The 19,776-nt window shown below is 54.7% G+C and overlaps 2 protein-coding genes and 1 long non-coding RNA gene across 10 annotated transcripts in view; 1 reads left to right on the forward strand and 2 right to left on the reverse strand.

Annotated features, from left to right (window-relative positions):
- Positions 1–12,046, reverse strand: NCKIPSD (NCK interacting protein with SH3 domain). 6 transcript variants are annotated; one of them, XM_042929266.1, is made up of 14 exons: positions 11,632–12,046; positions 10,634–10,709; positions 7,404–7,513; positions 6,951–7,155; positions 6,673–6,763; positions 5,977–6,467; positions 4,523–4,693; positions 4,286–4,372; positions 4,059–4,197; positions 3,898–3,978; positions 3,619–3,747; positions 3,446–3,538; positions 3,140–3,312; positions 1–894 (listed from the first exon to the last, which is right to left on the reverse strand). In XM_042929266.1, exons 3-14 carry the CDS (start codon positions 7,448–7,450, stop codon positions 691–693), a joined length of 1,911 nt encoding a protein of 636 aa, XP_042785200.1. In that variant the 5' UTR covers positions 7,451–7,513; positions 10,634–10,709; positions 11,632–12,046; the 3' UTR covers positions 1–690. The 6 variants fall into 6 exon arrangements, with proteins under 6 accessions (XP_042785200.1, XP_042785198.1, XP_042785202.1 ...); XM_042929264.1 differs by lacking the exon at positions 11,632–12,046 and adding an exon at positions 11,378–11,577; XM_042929268.1 differs by lacking the exon at positions 11,632–12,046 and adding an exon at positions 11,378–11,576 and having other exon boundaries at positions 7,398–7,513.
- Positions 10,643–13,294, forward strand: LOC122214310. The gene is made up of 3 exons (XR_006199833.1): positions 10,643–10,792; positions 11,009–11,068; positions 13,167–13,294. It is a non-coding gene; the product is annotated as an uncharacterized LOC122214310 (long non-coding RNA).
- Positions 12,062–19,776, reverse strand: part of IP6K2 (inositol hexakisphosphate kinase 2) — a 30,667-nt gene continuing 22,952 nt past the window's right edge. For all 3 annotated transcript variants that reach the window (XM_042929270.1, XM_042929269.1, XM_042929271.1), the window contains exons 3-6: positions 18,073–18,295; positions 17,011–17,186; positions 13,289–13,464; positions 12,062–12,836 (exon numbers count right to left, since the gene is read on the reverse strand). In XM_042929270.1, the coding sequence (XP_042785204.1) occupies positions 12,336–12,836; positions 13,289–13,464; positions 17,011–17,186; positions 18,073–18,295 (1,076 nt within the window). In that variant the 3' untranslated portion in view covers positions 12,062–12,335. The remainder of the gene's footprint in view (positions 12,837–13,288; positions 13,465–17,010; positions 17,187–18,072; positions 18,296–19,776) is intronic.

Raw genomic sequence — 19,776 nt, forward strand, 5'->3', positions numbered from 1 at the left:
TTTCTGGATGCCTGTGATTTATTTCCGAAGGTGAGCTGCAGCACACGGGAAAATACACATGGCTTTTCAGTCTACATTTTTACAGAGAAAATATTCTGTTATTGGCTTTCTGAGTGCCATCACCCTATTCTGTGAGGCTCCAGAATAGCTGGCCTGTCTCTAAGATTCTGCTTTAAAGCAGGAGCTTGGCCAAGACCCCTGGGGGTGGGAGCAAGGGAAAGCGACCCCCACGGGGAGCGGGGAGCACAGGAGAAGCACTCACTGCAAAGCTAAGGCAAAGAACAGCTGGCGGAAGGTGGCTCCCCTCACCCCAAAGACATGGCTTGCTGAGGCCCAGGACCCAGACAAGGCAGGACAGGGATGGCGGCTCTAGCCCAGCCCGGAGCAGCAGCGGGACTCTGAGTGTGTGTTTGTGCTGGGGGGGGGGAGGGGGCATGCTGAAGAGGCAGCCTACCGGGAGATGGAGGGGCTTTAGCTCACACAGGCCCTCTGCCCCAGCATAGCTCCCAGAGCGTGGTCCCCAATCCCACACTTGGCCCCTGGCACTGGCTCTACTTCAGGTGGGGGCCCTGCTCAGGTCCCTTCCACCACCACCTCCCCCACACCGTCTGTGCAAAACATGCTTAGGGCCAAGCCTCCGCGTCCCCTGCACCCTGACCGGGGCTGCAGGGAAGGGAGGGGAGGAAGGCGCTAGCTGGGGTCCTCGCCCAGCACCGGGAATTCCTTGCACATCTCTCGGACAATCATGCGGTCCATCTGGCCCTGGGGCGAGGCTTCCTCTTCAGTCAGGATGCGGCGCAGTGTGGCCTGCAGGTCGGGCAGCCGGTGGCGGTGCTGCAGGTAGGGTGTGGTGCGGATGACGGCGTGCATCAGGGAGAGGTACTCTACGCGAAGCTGTGGGAGGAGCAGGTGAGCTCAGGGACCCTGGGAGGCACTGCCACTGCCACCAGACAGGAACAGGCTGCCACGTGGACCCCAGGGCTGCGGACCGCCTCACGGCACCGAAGATCAGGGCTGCATCCCCAGCGCCCACAATGTGCCTGCCACATGAACTGGCCTTCAACAGTTGCTGAGTAAGTGAATGAATGGACCATTCCAGACACAGGCGTCCCAGAACGTGGCCAGCCCCCAGGAGTCCTGGCTCAGAGAGGCGGCAAGGGAAAACCGCCAGCTCCATCTTCCCAAAACTGAAGGCTTTCTCATGTTCTTTCTCTGACTAAAGCGCACAGCCATCCATCTAAATGCACAGGCCAGTAACACAGCTGTCTTCTGTGACACTGCTCTCTCCCCTCTGTCGGCACACCTCGTACCCAACCCACTCCTAGGACCTGGCCACCGTCCTACCTTCCACACGGGCCCAGAGTCCAGCTCTAACACGCCCTCTAGTCTGACACCCCAGCTGCTCCTTTTCCCCACAGACCCCCAATCCACTGACACGATCCCAATGCTTTTCCTCTGTCTGCCCCCCTCACCATCCCTTATTTCCCTCTTTCCCTATGGTTAGAGGACTCAATCCCTTCTCTAGGCAGCACCACCCTGTAACCCCCCAGCCTGGTCAGACCACAGCACCTGCAAATCACTGCCCAGTGTCTAAGCCCTAGACGGCCACAGAGCCGTGTGCAGGCCTCAGCTTCCTTCCCTACCACAAGCCTCAGACGGACACGCAGCACTGCCTTGGCTCCTGCCACTTTTCTCCGCTATGTTCACACGCCCTTAAGGACCACGGCCCACCTCTTCTAGGCTTTCCAGACCCCAAAGTGCCTGGACAGCTGGCCTTGTGCTTCATGGAGAAAACAAGCAATCTTTCAGAAAGCCCTTGTCTTCCCCTCGCAGCACCGACATCTCACCTGTCTCTGCCAGAATAAGCTGCCTTGGCTCCCTTTAGGGTGAGGGGTGTCCCTCCACAGCCCTGGGCCCTCCGCCACTGCCTGATCTACTTGACTTCTGTGGTGGCCCACTCTCCCGTCAGCCATTTCTTGATGCTTGCTGGATTATTCCCTCTGGCCCAGACACCTGCACCAGCATCTCCTACCTCTAGAACACTTCCTGATGACTCCACATCTCCCTCAGGCGGACCCCCTCTTTTCTGCTCCCTTCACAGAAGAACTACAGGGGTTGTCTCCATTTACGGCTTCCAATTTCCCCCTCACTCCCCTCCAACTTCAAATTCTCTCTTAAACGTTCCATTCTTTTTCCCTCCACTCCACGGACGCTGCTTGTCAGTCACTTGGGGACTCTGTGGGGGCAATTCCAGTGGCCAATTAGCAGCCTCCGTCTTACTCAGGCTCTTAACTGTGGAGACGGCTCATTTCCCTCCTCCTCCGAACCTTGCTTTGGGCTCCTGCTCTCTCCAGGGTTTCCTCCTGGGCTCCTCCCTACTTGTCCTCACTGTGCCCTGGGCCGAGGCCCGAGCTGCCCTCTGACCCCTCCTCCTCACACTCTAGGTGGTGGCCCTGAAACAGGCTTCCCGTCACACTGGTGCACAGGCAACTCTCCAGTGTGTCTCTCCAGTGTCCCAACTCGGCTCCACTGCCCCTGAATGTGCTCTGTACCTGGCTGTCTAACAGGTATCTTCTCAAACCTGACACGTCAAAATGCAACTCCATTTCCACCCCCCCAAGAGTGTTTCCCCACCTCAGTAATCACACTTCATCCACTTGATTGCTCAACACAAGTCCAGTGGTAAGCCCTGGGACCCACTTCCCATACCCACAAATCTGACCTCTTCCCAGGAGGCCACGGCTGGGCTGCCCTGACAGCTGCGGCTGCTTCCTCACAGACCTCTGCCTCCCCCGGACTCATACAGTCCACACTCCGTTCGGGGTGTCCATCAGGTCACTTCTCCTCTTCTGAGACCAGAAGCTCCTGCTGCAGCCTCTGAGGCCTTGTGTAAATGCCACCTCCTCCCGTCTGACCCCGCTGCCCTCCCCACCCCAGCTCTGTCCAGAAAGTCTGGCCCAGATCAGCTCACCGGGCTCCTCTGGGTCTGGGCACACCTGCCATGGCTTACTGAGTGGCCTCCACACTGGCCTGGCTCCAGCTGTGCCCCGTCCCCAGTCTCCGTCAGTGTCCTGTCTCCAGTCCATTTTGTTTCGGTTTCTACACACCTCCCATCCCCACTGCAGCCACCTCTAGGTACCTTGTCTCCGGGCGACAGGTCCGCGATGTGGCGCACGGTGATGTCAATGAGTGCCATCATGTCTGTGTGGTAGAAGATGGCAGCCGTGGCGGGGCTGGCGAACACGTCCTGCAGGAACTTGAGGATGGAGTGTGGCGGCTGCGGCTCATGTTTGAAGATGCGCACGGGGTCATCTAGGAAGCAGGGGGAAGAGAAGAGGGGTCAGGGCTGTCACCGTGGGAGGGCCAGAGCCACTGCAGGGAGTTATTGGGGATCATGGAGTCCCAGGACAGCGAAGCAGCACCACACAGATTCCTGCACCCTCACCTCCTCTGTTCAGGAGCAAGAGAAGCTTCTCGGAGAAGATCTTGACGTTGGAGTGTTTGCTCAGGGCGGTCATGATGACGTTCTGGTCAGGGGCTGAGGAAGGACATGGGTGTCAGTAGATCAGCGCACAGGTACCCAGCCAGTCGGCCACCTCCCGCTGGGCCCATTCCCACCTGGCAGGTGCAAGTTGAGAGCCAGAAGCAGGTTCATGCAGAGATCGGGCAGCTGTTCTGTGGTGTCCAGGGGCAGCCCATCCTCGACGATGCTCAGCAGGAACTGGGCAAAGGGTGTGCCCAGGTGCTCTGGGAGAGGGGTGCACGGAGTCAGCCCTCCCCGTCTGTGCACACCACCCAGCCCCCTGGGTCTCCGTCAGCTCTGGGGACACCCGATCCCTGTCAGGTACGTGCAGTGGGGCTCCCAGCGGTCAGCTGGTCGGTGACCTGCTCACTTACCATAGTGCGCATATGGCACTGCCTCCCCCATGGAGAAGACCATGGCCAGGATGAGGGCGGAGTAACAGAGTTTCTGGTGATCTGGGGGGCAAGGCAGGCGGTGAGAGCCCCTACAGATGGTGGGAACCCCCCACACGGCAGGAAGCTCCCCCTCGCCTCACCCTGCGTGTCTGTCTGCATGTCCCGTGCCAGCTCCACAGGCAGCACAGACGACACGAGTGTGGAGATGATGGCTGCATCCAGGCTGCACATGGCGCCAAAGCACTTGAGGAGCAGCAGCCGCAGGGAGACCCGGTGCTCCTGGCAGGAGACCCTGTGCACTCAGTGCCCGGAACCCCCACCTCTACCCGGGTGCCTCCACGCCCCCGCCCCTCTGTCTTGCACACACCATTTGGTAGTAGGCCACCAAGGCCAGGACAGACTCGAACTCATTTCTCTTGCACATTTTCTTGCAAACTTCGGGGTCTGCATCCGTCTGTGGAGAGGAGGAAGCATGACACAAGCAGTCAGTTGTGAGCCATGTGGCCACACATAAGCGAGCTGAGTACACGCAGGGGAGGCTCCTGAGCACTGGAGGGGACAGTGCAGGGTCGGGGGGAGACACCCGTGGGCCCCCACCCCGCACCAGAATATGCAGCAGCTCCTCCAGGTAGCAGCGGATGACCCCTTCATCCTCGTACAGGGCCCAGCTGCGCTGCTGGGCATCGTCCTTGCGCCGAGCCAGGTCTGCAAAGATCACCTCCAGCCGCTGCTGGTCATGGCAGACTTGCCCTGAGGGCAGGGCAGTGCTCAGGTCCTGGGGGGGAGAGAGGAATGGCTCAGCACATTCCTTGTCCCTCACCTTCTCCAGGAAGCCCCCAAGGTTTAGAAGTCAACCCAGACCCTGAGAATGTCACAGGCGTGAGTTCCAGGCCGACAACAGGAAAGGGTTCCCAGCCTCATCTCTCAGGGCTGCTCCTAGTCAGTGTCCTCCCAGAACCTGTGAGGAGACCAGCCCCTGGTTCTCTTCCTTCCTCCCCTCTGCCCCACCTCGAGCTCCCACTAAGGACCCTGCTCCTGTGGCCCACACCTCAACATCAAAGCTCCCAAGGGCACCAGCCCAGTTCTACACCCCCTCTGCAAGCAAGTCCACTGCCCCCAGTCTTGATAACCTGCTGGGCCCAGATTCTGCCTGAGACACATCTGTGGGTGCCTTCCAACAACCTGCCGCTCATCCCAGCCCTGTAGAAACATCTTCCTCGAGGAAGGCCACCGACTGTATCACTGCCTGAGTGTGACTGAGATGCTACCCTCCGAATCCACATGAAGTGGCACCAGGCCTTGTCATCTCCCCACCTCCCCCGTCTCCCCCAAATGCTTCCAGCCTGGCAGCACCCACCGTACTCAACACAGACAAGTCCACTGACCTGCTGCTCCCTCCACCCCACACCAGAGCTGCTAGGTCATGGGGCCCTAAGGAGGGACCTTGGGCCCATCTAGTCCCCATATGGAGATGGCTCGTCGCCCTCCAATCCTGCTTCCTGACCAGTGCCCCAACCCTGGCAAAAGATCCCACCCACCCTACAATGCCCACGCACCTGACTCACACCTGAGTCAGTACTGAGGCCTCTGTCACAGCTCTCAAAGCACCCACTCCTTTCCACTGCCAAGGCCAGCGAGGTACTACCTTCTCTCATGCTCTATGTCCACTCCTGCCCTGCAGCCAGAGATGACTCTTGCCCACCTGCATCTGGTCTCATCTATCACCTGCCCCGGGTCTCACCTCTCCCACACCACCTATTCCCTCACTCCCTGTGTTACAGCCATGCTGGCCTTGTTCCACCTCCTCCTGCGAGCCAAGCTCGGTCCTGCCTCATGGTCTTGGTCCAGGCTAAGCCTCTGCCTGGAATGCTCTTCCTCCCTTTCTCCTCCAAGGATCAGCTCAAATGTCCCCAGCACCCAGCACAATGAAGGCCAGGCTAGAGCTCAATAAACACCTGTCGAGTCAAGGCTGGACACAAGCATGAGAGTGGGAATGGGGCAGGGGAGGCAGGGCGGCCCGAGGATGGGGAGGCCCCTGGCCCTGCCGCCCACCCTCACCTTGCCCTCTACCAGCGAGAGGAGGACCTGCTCCATGATAGGCGAGCTGGCCGGCACAGAGGCCTGGATGTGACCCACCACGACGCCAATGGCCACACGGCATAGCTCGTGGCTCAGGCCGGTGTTTCTCCGCACGAGCTCCATCAGCTCTGCCCCGATGGTCTTGGGCACAGCAGTCTCGGCCACCACCTTCTCCTCTGTGGTCCCCAGGTTCAGCGCACCCAGGGCCTCCAGCTCATCAGGGGCTGAGGTTGTATCAACTGCCACCTCCTCTGTAGGGGGCTCAGGGGCTGGCACCTTGGAGGGAGGGGGCTGAGCTTGGGACACAGTGGTGTGAGTGCCTCGGCGGGGCACAGGTGGGGGCGTGGGTGAGCAGCTGGGGCCCAGCTCAGACGAGCTAGAGCCGGTACAGAGCGTGTCAAGGGAGGTGCTGCTGACTGAGGAGCCGCTGGACACAGAACTGCCCCCGGAGGGCGTGGTGTTGCGGCCGCCTGTGGGCAGAGAGCGGATGCTGTGCTGGGACAGCCCCCTGGGTCCCCTACCCCTCCAGGCCCTGAGCCCCGCCCTCCCGACACAGGGCCTGGTTTCTCTGCTAGACCCACCCCTCCAAGCCCAGAGCCCCCAACTTCCTGACACAGGCAAAGCAATCATTCCACCACAGGGTGCTTCCCCAATTGCCCCAATCCCGCCTCTCACCACTGCCTGAGGCCATCAGGGCCTCCCGGTCTCGGCGCTTCACAGGTGGAGGTGGCGTGGCGGGTGCTGCTCGGCGAGGCTGTGGTGGGATCTGAGAGGACAGAAGCGGGATCTGGGAGGACACGCTGCCATCTGGGGTACCGGCCTGGCTTAGGCCCTGAGCTCTTGGCACGGGCGGGCTACGGCTCTGCATCACTGACCCAACTGGACCCTTGGAACCTCTGGACCAAGCCTAAGCTCCACCCACCTCCCTCCGCCAGGATGTCCTCCCCACATACCTGGTAGAGGCCTCCGTCCGCCCCGAGATACTCGGAACTAGGGAGGCTGTGCTGCCGCTCAAACCCAGCTCGACACGTCCCATTGGGCTGCCTGGCAGCAGCAGCGTCCAGATGGTGGTCACTGGTGGATGGGGTCATAGCTGCAGGGCTGGAGGCTGAGGGGCCTCTGCGGGACAGAGTCTCTTTCCGGTGGTGGATCAGCTTCCTGATGGAGGGACAGGGAGCTTACTGGGCGAGTTACCTTAAACTCCCAAAGTCCTTACATGCTCCCCATGGGTCCTGGGCCCCCCAAAGCTCGGGCTCCTGCCACCTCCCTCATGCCCCACCCTACTCTGCATTACCCCAGCTCTGCCTTACACACAACCCCAGTATCCACTGAAGGAACCCCACCCAACTGTGCTCATTAGGATAATGGGGTGGAGGCGGTGCCCTCTTCCCCTCACCCACACTCACTGAAGGACTCCACGCTGCTCCAGGCTGTACTTGCCACCATCCCGCATGGCTGCATTGTGCACAGCCTCAATGGCCCGGTCAATGGCTTGGAGGACATCTTGCTCCAGGCCCTGGGGGGGAGGGCAAGGATGGGCAGTTAGACCTGGGGGCCAAGTGAGGGTACTGAGCCCAGACCCAGCCCGGGATGCAACCGGGGCAGACAGAGGACCATTATAGCTAAAGGCTGGAATGGTAGACATGAACACAGAAGTTGAACCAGAATATCAAATAAGGTTCTCAAACGGTGTTACTCAGGGAGCTGGGGTATGGGGTGGCCTCATGCCGCTGCTTTACATCCTGGGGCCCCACTCAGGCCCCACAGTGAGGCTCTCAGCTGGCTCTGAAAATCACGGGTCCAGGGCAAAAACAGCCCAGGGCCCCCCAGCTTGAGGCCAGCAGTACACACCTAGTCTCTCCCCAGGTTTGGCTCAGAGCCCAGGCTGAAATGCCAAGCAGGGAGCCTCTAGTGTCTGGAACCCTTAACAAATCACTCCGGATCTTGTTGATCCTTCGCAAAACCAAGGTCACACTCCAGAATAGCCCTGTCCTCATAGAGCCTTCTGCAGGCCCTGGGATGGGCCTGAGGGACCAGCTGGGGATGGGCCAAAGGGATCTCCTCTCTCCACCCCTGCTTCTAGCCCTCATCCCCCTCAGCTGTTCCAAAGAATCTTCCAGACCTGCCCTGGGAAGCGGCAGTTCTGTTTGTGGCAAAGGACGGACATGGGAGAGGGGCCTGGCCCCTGTCCCAGATTCCGTGCTGCAGACCCAGCAACTCAGGGGTCCAATCTACCCAGCCTGCCTGGCATGGTGTGAAGAGTAAGGGGTGGCAGCTGTGGGACCAGCCACTTTCACCCCTTCCCTGTCCACGATGGTCCATCAGGCTGCATGGAAGTCTCAGAACTGAGGTGACGTCACTCCAGAGAGGGTCTAAGGAGCTTCCCTGAGGGGGACAGACAGACGGATGCAGAGGTCAGCAAAGCCCTCCAGGTACCATGGGGTGTGCCAGAATGCAGAGAGACAGCAGACAGAAAGGGGAACAGAAAAAGAAATACATACACATAGAAAATAAGAGATAGAAAGAGAGAGAGGGAGGGAGGGAGAGCGAGACAGGCAGAGGGAGACAACGCAGAAAGAAATTGAAAGCTGGAGACAGAGAAAGGGAGAGTCATAATGACAGACAGCGTTAGGGAGACTGAGGCAGAGGGAGGTATGCAGAAAGAAACTATGAGAGAAACCGTGGCCTCTCTGCCGTCCCCAAACACCAAGCCCCACTGGCCCTGGAGAGGAGCCTCACAGGCTCTTCGGAAAGAGGCCTCCAACAAGCCCCCAGCCCCAGAGAGGCTGGGTCTGACACATTCACGATAGAGCTGGCAGCCTCTGTGTCCAGGGCCCCACTCATACCCCAGGCACTCCTAGATGGAAACAAGCTGAGGGTCCAGGGCCCATCCCCTCTGGCAAGACCAGATGACATCTCCAAATTTATCCTGTTATTTCTGTCCTGAACCAGGCTGGGACAGGATGTTTCCAAAAGGATAAGGACTAGGATGGGGCGGGGGTGTCTGGCACAGGCCAGGCCTGGAGGCTCCAGGCCCTCCTTTCCCCTGAGGTCAGAATAGACCAGCTAGAGACACTGCACCCCAGCCCCCACAGCAGGACTATTCTTGGGGAAACAGGAACTGGAGACGCAGCCTCCACTGGAAGGAAATAGGGTCATAGTCAGACCAGGGGAAGCCATGAAGAGATCTCACTTCCTTACAATGGGAGCAGCCCCCACCCCAGGCTGGGGACACAGAGGGATGGAGCTTTTCACTTTCAGAGAAAATTAGTCTGTTAAGTCAGGGCCTGAACGTGGCTTGTAATGGAGGGGTGGGGGTGGGGAGAGTAGTGCTAGTGAGTGTCAGCAAGGGCTGAGATCTTTGGTTCCAAGAGGGTTGGGGTCAGTCTGAAGAAGAGCTTAGGGGTGGCTGAGTACAGGAGGGTGAAAGACACTCAGGTCCCACCCTTAGTGGGTCATCTAGGAGATACGAGTATCATCTAGGCTCCAGGGCCTCAGTGGGGAAGTGAGGATGGAGGGCAGTGGGGAAACAGGTGGTGTCCAGGGTGGCCTGGGGTCTTAGTGGTGGAGGCAGTGGCTCCAGTTGGGGGTCTGAGGGTAGGATCCAGGGGATCCAGTGAAAGGGCCAATTACAAATCTGGGATCTCAGGGATCTGAGGAACTGGTCAGAATTCAGTGGCACTGGATTCTCAGAACTGAGTCTTGAATTCTACTTAGATGGGGGTTCAGATAATGAGTCTCAATGGGTCTGGGATCCAAGGAGTCTCAGTCCCAGAGTTAGGCTTGCAGGTCCGGAGTCCTCAGAGTTGGCTGTCAAGGGCTTGGCCTTTTCTGGGAGTGCGGGCTCCTGGGGTCCCAGTTCTCGTGGGTCTGGGGTCTCAGGGTCAGGTGCTCAAACTCCCTATCTGCGGGAAGTTTTGGCGGGCCTGGGGCTCCGGGGTCGGTCCCGAGAGCCTGCGATGGGGCCCAGTCTAAGGACCGGTGAGGCCGGGCTGGGGAGGGGCACACTCACCTGCAGGCGGCGCAGGTAGGCGGGCGGCACGTAGCCCGTCTCGCCACTGCGCGCCCGCGCCGCCAGCCACCAGTGCGCGCTGCTGCGCTCCAGCACCAGGAAGGTCTCGCCCGCGGCGAACGCCAGCGCGTTGGGCTCCGCCGAGCGGAACGCGTAGAGCGCGCGATACATGGGGCCGGGCCGGGCCGCGCCGGGGCAGTGGAGGTGGCGGGGGCTGCGGAACCAGGACGGCAGGCCCGGAGAACCGCGATCGCCCCGCCCCGCCCCGTGACACACGACGCGTGCGCGCGCCCGCCCACCCGCCAGCCGCAGCCCCGCCTCCGGAGGGGGGCAGCCCCCGCGCGGATCGCGGCGCCCCCTGGCGGCTCCAAGCGGCGCGACCCGGTGCTGCTCGAGTCCGTCTCCAGTCGGCCTCCAGTCCGGTCCCGGTACCTCCGATTCCGAGACCACACACCCCTACCCCCGACCACTGGCTCCGCACCCTCCCGGGCGCCCCACCCCAGAGTCTCCGTCCTGGCCCTCCACTCAAACCGGGTGTGCGGCCGTCCTTCCTCCTTTGGCAGAGCCTGTGTCCTACGCTCTAGTCGCATGCGTCCCTGCCATCCCGGGGGAGTGGGTCCTGACCTACTAACAGTAGGGACGGCGACTCCGCGAGCGTAGTCCCATTGTTGGATCTCGCTGATTCGACACTTGGAGGCGCCTGTGGGGGGGTCCGTCTCCTTGGTGTCCCAGGCCTCATGACCCCTCTCTGAGGAGTCCCTACTCCAGCCACACCGAAACCAGGTCGGCCATTCCCCAGTCCCAATTTCTCACGTCCTGGATGCCCCCCCCCGCCCCCCCCCCCCCCCACTCCCACTCCTTTCAATAGCTTCTCTCTACCCCTCTAATGTGGGTCTTTCCATAGGGTTTCCTCTGCCTGGGACCTAATTCCCTCCCTCACAGCATAAGGTCATTCATTACTCTCCCAGTCGCTGTCATATTGCTCTATTGTCTTTATAGGACTTACAACTCCAAACCATCTTATGTCTGATGCGCCCTTCTGAGCAGATAGAAGAGCTGGTAAGGGTGGGGAGGGGGGTGCTAGGTAGCCTTAAGAGCTGGTTTGACCCTGCACACCTCCAATTAGCCTGGACTGGTCCTTGATGTCCTGAGGGAGGGAGGGACCCAGGGGAGAGGCCCTAAGGGTCCTGGGGGCCTCCCATTCCTGTCCAGCCACATTTCCCACCAGAAGCCTGGGCCCAGGGTGTAGCGGGTATGGGCACAGCGAGGCCAGTACATGCAGTTGGCATTGGGGGACATAGTACACAGAGGCACAGTGGGCCTCAGAAAGGAGTGTGGGGCTGATAGAACTGGACATCAAGACCCTACCTTCTTGGCACTGGGTCTGCCCTTCTCCCTGGTGTCTGGTTCTGCAGTTCAAGACCTCCTGCCACACCTCCCAGTAACCCTCCTAGCACAGAAGTAGCTCTCTTCGGGGCCGCCCTGGCTACAGCTGCTTAGGAGAGGAGATTGGCATAGTTGTGGGTTGCAGTGGTGACAAGAGGTTTGGTTAAGAGGACCCCCCTGCCTGGAACACCCTTTCTCACTGACCCCCACCCCCTCATCCTGCTGGGACCTTTTACCATGGAGTCCACCATCGCCAAAAGACCAGAGCCTGGCAGCTACCTGAGGCCTTGGTTTGGCTCCAGGACATCTGACATCACAATGACCAGCCAATTAGCTGCTGCCAGTGGTCCAGGAGATGGATCCAAGGTCTGGCACACCTGCTGCCCAACTTTGGCTTAAGTTGCATGGAAGACAGGAAAAGACCTGTATCAAGGGTCACGTAGTTCTTAGGGGATGCTGGGACACTAGGCCAGCACAGACCCAAAAGGAACCTAAGGTTATATGTGTGGAGGTCCTCTTTGGGTGACCTCAGGGTCCGTGAGGTGGGGGCAGTGGCAAGGAGAATATTCCTGGGCTAGGGTAGAGGACACAGCACGTGTCAGGATTCTGAGGGCTGGGATGGGGTCTGGCTGTCTGCCCCTAGTTAAGAACGACAGCAGCACTGTGTACAATTAACAAAAAGATTTGTATTAGAACATTTACACTCAGGGAAGAAAGAGGTATCTGCATCATCAAATGTGGAATGTTGAAGAAATAGTTAAAATAAATAAAAGACTCCGAACGCGATTGGGGCTGGCTCAGGCTGGGACTCACAGAGGCCTCTGCACATCAGCTCCAGGCTGCAGGGGCCAACGCCTGGCCATACTGGCCTCCTCCCCGACGCAGCACAGCTGTGCCTGGGACACAGAGAGTCTCTCAGGTGCTGGTGCAGCCAGCAAACTCACTCCCCACTTTCCTCGCTTATCTCTGTGACAATGTCTATGAGGCTCTGGAGCCCGAAGATATAGCCAGCATCCTGGCCCTCATGTACCACGCTGTCCTCGCCATACAGCCTGCAGGTGGTGTGTGCAAAGTCGATCATGCGCACGTCCACTGAGCTGGTGCCGATGGGCTTGAAGGCATAGGCACCTGCAGACTCGTCAGCTGACTCCTCAGACAGGTCCTCCAAGTCCTCAGCATCTGAGTCCAGGGCCACCTCAGGCCATTCTTTGCCATCATAGATGACCAATAGGGAGCTTGAGTAGAAGCGGTAGGACTCCTGTCGCTCCAAAATGGCTTTGAGCTCAGCCAGCTTCTTAAGCACAGGGCCCAGGAGTTCACGGCGCAAATACCGACCATTGTGGAAAAATTGGAAAAGTGCCTCCTTGAAGCCCTGCACTGACAGCTTTCGTCCGTGGTACTTGTTCATGAACATAAGCTGCCCACTCCCTGCCTGGTACACCTGTGGGAAGAGACCAGCAGGTTAGGTGCTGACAGCTGTCTCAGAGCCTGGACCCTGGGGAACAGCAGCAATAGGACACCCCTGGATCAGATCCTTTAACCTGTTAAGTACACCAGTCATACAAGGCAATACCCTTTCTGATCTACCACCACTCAGGACGCAGCCCTCTGACCTGGTTCTGTCCTCAGACCCCTGCTTAGCATATCAGTTGGTGGAGAGGGCCTAACCATCTTGCCTTCATTCCCACTCCTGTCCAGAGACTCTGGACTCAGTCAACCAGCTCAGCCCCAGACAGTTCACCAGGCATGCATGCTTTTTTTTTCTAACCAGAAAGCAACAGACTCACTCAGCCATGCTGAAATCTTGAGAAAACAGCAGGACTATGCCCACGGTGGAGTAGAAGCTACTGGATGCCCTAGCCAGCCTGTGGTATGCACCAGCACTCCCCTCACCTGCATGCCACACACACGGACACCGATGACCGCAGATGTGCTCTGCTGGCACTTGCGGATCTGGTTGGCTGCCTTCTCCTCTGAAGCATCATCACCATGCTGGCGGGTACCCATCTTGAGGTCCAGGACACAAGGCACCTCATAGCGGGAAGTCAGATTTTCCAGTAAGATGAATTCTGAGTGGTTAAGGACAATCCTCCCTCTAAAGAAAAGGTGCTGCTGCATGGGGGCTTTGCCACTCCAGGGCACAATGCCTGCACACAGTGCCTCAGAAAAGCCCAGGTCCACAGAAGGCCCCATCAGTCCTGCTATCCCCCATGTAGGGAGCCCAAGGCTGACTAGAGGGCTAAAATCGAAGAACTGAATTCTTGTCAGGGAACAGGCATGAGGACCGCCTGCATCCGCACTCAACATAGGCCTGGGCGACACACATATGGCACTGCCACAACTCAACAAGGTATGGGAACAGGGTTTCACACTGTCCTAAGTTTCAAACAGAACATCAAATAAATAAATCCCGTAACCTTCTATGTGAACTGGAAATATCTGCATAAACTCATGAAAACTTTAAAATAAATGCGGGGGCGCCTGGGTGGCTCAGTCAGTTGAGCATCTGACTTGGGTTCAGGTCACGATTGCACAGCTTGTGAGTTCGAGCCCTGCATCAGGCTCTGTGCTGACAGCTCAGAGCCTGGAGCCTGCTTCGGATTCTGTGTCTCCCTCTCTCTCTGCCCCTAACCCACTTGCGTTCTGTCTCTCTCTCTCTCAAGGGTGAATAAACATTAAAAAAACCTTTTTTTAAATAAAATAAAAGGGTATTTCCCAGCTGTGTGGCACTGAAAAGGTCTAGAAACAATGACCAGATAGTTGTGTGAGCACCCTTAGTGTCCAGACCAGTTTTCCTAGGGCAGGGATTGGTGAACTATGGCTACTTGTACAGCCTATGAACTAGAAATCGTTCTTAAAATTTTAAGTTGTCAAAAAATATACATAATACTTCATGACACATGGAAAATTAAATGATATGCAAATCTTGGTGATCATAAACAGTTTCATTGGGGTATAGTCATGCTCATTCATTTACATGATTATCTATGACTACTTTCAAGCTACAGTGGCAGAGGTGTGGCAGAGGGTACAGCCTGTGAAGCCAGAAACATTTACTACCTGGCCCTCTACTGAGCAGGTTTGTAACTCCTGCCTCAGAGGAATGACTGAACTTACATCTAGAGTAGGAAATATACATGACCCTGGGCCATCTTTTCATACCAGAAAGTAAGAGAGTCGTCACAGACTACTATGATTGTGTCAGAAGGACTCGAGAGCCTATTTTAAAGTACTAAAAAAAAATTTTTTTTAAATGTTTATTTATTTTTGAGAGACAGAGAGAGACAGAGCATGAGTAGGGGAGGGGCAGAGAGAGAGGGAGACACAGAATCCAAAGCAGGCTCCAGGCTCTGAGCTGTCAGCACAGAGCCTGACGCGGGGGTTGAACTCTCCAGCCATGAGATCATGACCTGAGTCGAAGTTGGACGCTTAACCAACTGAGCCACCCAGGTGCTTCTCAAGAGCCTATTTTAAAAGGCAAAACAAAACATGGAAGAATCTGTGCATCAGTAAAGATAAAACTGCAACGGACTAAAACCACATCAAATATGTCTAAATTCATAGGTTCATAATAAGGCCGAAAAACCCACTGGCATTTTGAATGGATGTTAAAAAACCCACCCATTATTCCAAATAGTCAGTAAATAATGTACCTTTCCTATATAAACTATACCTCAGTATAAGCATATAATTGATGAGAATAAGTTTATCTTTACAGATTCCAGCTAAGAAGGAATGACAAAATTAGAAAAGTGCCTAATGAAAAAATGGATCTAAGGCAATGGCAACACAGGCAAGACAGACAATACTGCACTTCCTGATGGCCACTACCATTTCCAAGGGATCCTAGCTCCCACCTACCCCAAAACTGAACCTAAATCTGACCAAGCCTCTAGATCAAATTATCAAAACCTAATGGAAACAAAGAGAAAAGAGTAACATGTAAAAGACCACAGGGATGTAATCAGTAAAATTCAGATGGTGGGAAAGTTTAGAAGACCTAGTTTCTTTGACAAGAAATTTCCAAGATGAAAAAATAAAAAGGGTATTTAAAAAGACTTAAACATTTCAACCAAAAATGTGTGGACTTCACTTGGCTCTCCATTCAAACCAACCGTCAGTAAAAACATATTTATGAGACAATTAGGAAAATGTGGACACAAACTAGATACTTGACAATAAGGCACTACTGTCCAGTTTTAAGGAGCTCACATCTTAAAAATACCCTTGTCTTGGGGCGCCTGGGTGGCTCAGTCAGTTAAGCGTCCAACTCCTGATCTCGGCTCAGGTCATCATCTCATAGTTCTTGAGTTTGAGCTCGCATCGGACTCTGAGCTGACAGTGTAGAGCCTGCTTGGGATCCTCTGTCTCCCTCTCTCTGCCCCTTCTCCACTCGTTCTCGTTTTCTAACTTAATTAAAAGAAAACTCCTATCTCTTAAAGATGGATGATGAGATGTGTATGGATGCAATGACACAGGAGACACTTCAGAAAGAGCTCGGTTGGGGGCACCTGGGTGGCTAGTCAGTTGAGTATTTGACTCTTAGTTTCAGCTCAGGTCATGATCTCATGGTTCATGGGTTCAAAACCCACATTGGGCTCCATGCTTACAGCATGGGGGCCTGCTTAGGATTTTCTCTCCCTCCCTTCCCTCCCTCTGGAAGAAAGAGGGGAGGGGAGAGGACAGGAGAGGAGAGGAAGAAAGGGAAAGGGAGAAAGGGAAAGGGAGAAAGGGAGAAAGGGAGAAAGGGAGAAAGGGAGAAAGGGAGAAAGGGGGAAAGGGAAAAAGGGAAAGGGAGAAAGAAACAGCTCGGTTGGGGGATGCTGGGTATAAGAGACAGTCACGGCCCAAGACTGACATAAGTAGGTTAATCACCAAAACTGGGTGACTGGTACTTATAAGTTCATATTCTATGTTTAATATGTGTAAAATTTTCCCTAGTAAAAAGTTAAAAAATAAAATAAAACATACTCAATTCTGAGGAACTACCCCCTCAAGATTAAAAAAAGAAAGAAGGGGCACCTGTGTTTCAGCTCAGGTCATGATCTCACGGTTCCTGGAATAGAGTCCTGTGCTAACAGCACAGAGCCTGCTTGGGAACTCTCTTTGCCCCTTCCCTGCTCATGCATGCGCATACACTCACTCTCAAAATAAATAAACTTTAAAAACTAAATAAATGAAAAAGCACTGAGTAAAAAAAAAAAAAAAAGCGGGGGGGGGGGAGGAGAGAAAGCCCCATGCTTTATTCATGTGCCAGTCTGGTGAACCAGGATTGAAAGGTAAGCACCCACCTGCCACCCCCATTCTTGGCAGGAAGCACTATCTGGGGTCTTCTCTGTAGGAATCTGAAAACACAAACCAGCCCCTTGCACTCTAGGCTAAAGCCTCCCTGATGCAGGTTGGTCCCTCCATGAGGTGGCCCTCAACCGCCTCCCCACCACCTGTATTCCCAGACCAGCCCTTGTTCCTGAGGGAGTGGTATTTGCCTATGGTTACCACAAAGCGTGCCCTGGCACAACCATGACTAGAAAATAAACCCAACCTCTCTGAGCTCCTAGGATCTCACCTACCCTCCCCTATCCCCAAGGCAAAGATACCCTGTGAGCAAAGGATACTGTATTGGTTCCGATGTTTTGCATTCTCCTTCATTCTCTGTAACTGTTGCTGGTGACACTTCATGCTCCAGGGGTTATAGTGTTTAAGCTGGGAACTGACATTCCCCTTTTTCTCTACGCTGTAGTACAAGACTTCAGATTTCTTTAGCCACTCAAATTCTTCTTCTAACTTATGGCTGTAAAGAGACAAGGAGCCAATAAATCACAACATCTTATCAGAATTCAGGGCCAAAGAGGCATGAAGAAACTTTTGGAGTGATGGGAAGTTTGAGATCTTGATGTGGTGGTGGTTTTAGCGTACACATTGAACACTTCAAATGGATACATTTTATTCTAAGTGGATTATACCTCAAGAAAGTTGACTTTGAAAAAATTAAAGGGCCAGATCACTGTTTTTTCTATAGCAAGAGAACCTAAGATGCAAGAACAGCCTCTGCCTCCACCACTGCACACCCCCCCCACCCCCAAGCAGCCTTCACTGCCCTTTTTTTCTAGGCAGTACTGTCCCCTGGCTTCTGCTACATCCAAGTTCCCGGATTCCAAATGCTGGAGACTGGGAAAAGCTGAACTGAAATCCCATGGGAATAAGCCAACCTACTTAGCCACGTTATAAACACTTCTCAATTTTTATATATTATTTATATTTTTACCAGTTCTACCAAGAACCGGCTCTTGGAAGGCTCTGTGTCAGTGGATCCTACATTCCGGGGATGCCCAACTGACCATTTTGTCTCCCACCATCAATGAGCAACTTGAGGTGATGGGACAGTTCCTATCTTGGCCACTGCGACATCCCCAGGATGTAGCACAGGGCCTGGCACAGGGCAGCTGCAGGAGCAGTGAGTGACTAAAACTCTTTTACAGCTGCCACTGTAGCTGTTTACCCAAAATGGCATGACCTAACCCAGAATCATTACAAAGAAGCTGCCATGTGGGAACTGGCCACTGAGTGACAAGGCACCATCGTCTGAGTCTCTAGCTCAGACGACTGGACTATAACTAAGATCCCATGACACCTCCCCTCCCATAGAGTCCAGGGTTCCCCTCTCAGTTTATACCCACCTTTTCATCTTCTCCTCTTTCCGGTGCTGTCTCACCCAGTCCTTGGGGCTCTTTTCTGTCTCTAGGACGTGATGTTTTTTGTTTGTCCACCTCAGAAGCTTACTTTTTGGTTCACAGTCTGAATTGTCTACACTGTCCACAATTCCGTGGTCCCCTTTTAATGGATATGCTATTAAACACAAGTTCCTGTCTTCATCTTCTTCAAAGCGAACTGATACCACACCTGGAAGGGGGGTGAGGAGCAGAAAGAACTTTTAATTCCAAAGATGATGTGTTATAAATAACATGATTGTAACATTTGGTTTTTTCTTACCCTGTTCCTTAGTCTCTATGTTGCCAGAGGCCCCAAACTCATCTGCAAACCTAACAAATATCAAAACAGCTAGAAAAGATGACACCATACAAGACAAGCGATTAGGGAGCAAACATGGCCGAGAGTCTTCCTCTCTGATGCACTCAACAAGGCAAGAGCCAAAGAATTACAAGACACATTTTTCCATTATTGAAAATGTTTATTAAATTTTATGTAATTCTTCTAATCCTAAAAGAGACGTAAAAACATTTGCTCTTTATATCTTATGGGAATTTTTGATGCCCTAAACAGAAACTCCGGCGGCCTGAGACTTGCTTTAAAGCGGAGCCTGAACACTGGGAACAAAGGTTTGCCCTGAAGGGTAAGAAGGGTCCAAGGGTAAGGGAAGACTGGGCAAGCAAAACAAAATAATAAAGGAGCAAACAAAACAAACCACACAGCACAACAGACACCCTAGCAGAGGCTTCTTGCAGCACCCCCACACGGGTGGGCACCCCAAGCCTTTTGTCCTCAAACATATTACTTTATTGGTCTTTGCAGTCACAAAAGAACAAAATGAACACAAGGCAAATAAGGTTGGGCCGGGAGCACAGACGCATGGTGGCCTTGAAAGCAGCTCTCCCCCTTGAGTCTCTAGAACCTGCCATGTGTAATTAGACAGTCTTTGAGGAGGGGGCTGTCAGGTGGGAGCGTTTCAGCAGGTGCCGACGAGCGCCTTACAACCGACTGGCTGAACACCTTTCCTCCCAGGCCTCTCTGGCCTGGGATCACTCAATTTGCTCAGTCCTTGCTGCCCGCCCGCTTGCTCGCTTGCTGCAGGGGAATGCGTGCTCAGAGAGAGATGACACTTCTGAGGTGGTCCCTGTCTTTGGGCGCAGAGAAGCAGAGGAGCCTGGGTAGGGAATTCAGGGGACCACACTTCCCTGTGGCCACGGGGAAACAACCAGGGGGAAAAGGGGGACAAGGGTGGCCAGCTAACAAGGGGCCTTTGGCTTTGTCCTGGAAAAAACAACAGAGAAGGACCAAGTGAGGGCCTTCAACTCCCCCACCCCCAACCACAACACACATGCATATTCACAGAGTACAGAGAGAGGCGCCCAGTACATTCTGTCTTCAAAGAGCATGTTTCAACAGTCCCAAAAGAACCTAAGTTGTTCAAGAGTCTTTTGTACAACCAGGCAATGTAAATTTAATTTCCTTAATGGGTTCTTTGATTTACAAAATATCCCCCATTCCCAGGAAAGTCCACACCATGATGATGGCTAATGCTGTCCCCCCAAAAATGCATTATAAAAAGAAAGAGAGAGTCACCATATGTGAATCAAAGAGTTGCCATAACATTGCAATTTAAGGGACATTCCGTAATAGCAAAGGGTTTCAGCTAATCAGCA

Source organism: Panthera leo, chromosome A2 (assembly GCF_018350215.1).
Source record: "Panthera leo isolate Ple1 chromosome A2, P.leo_Ple1_pat1.1, whole genome shotgun sequence".
NCBI lineage: Eukaryota > Metazoa > Chordata > Mammalia > Carnivora > Felidae > Panthera > Panthera leo.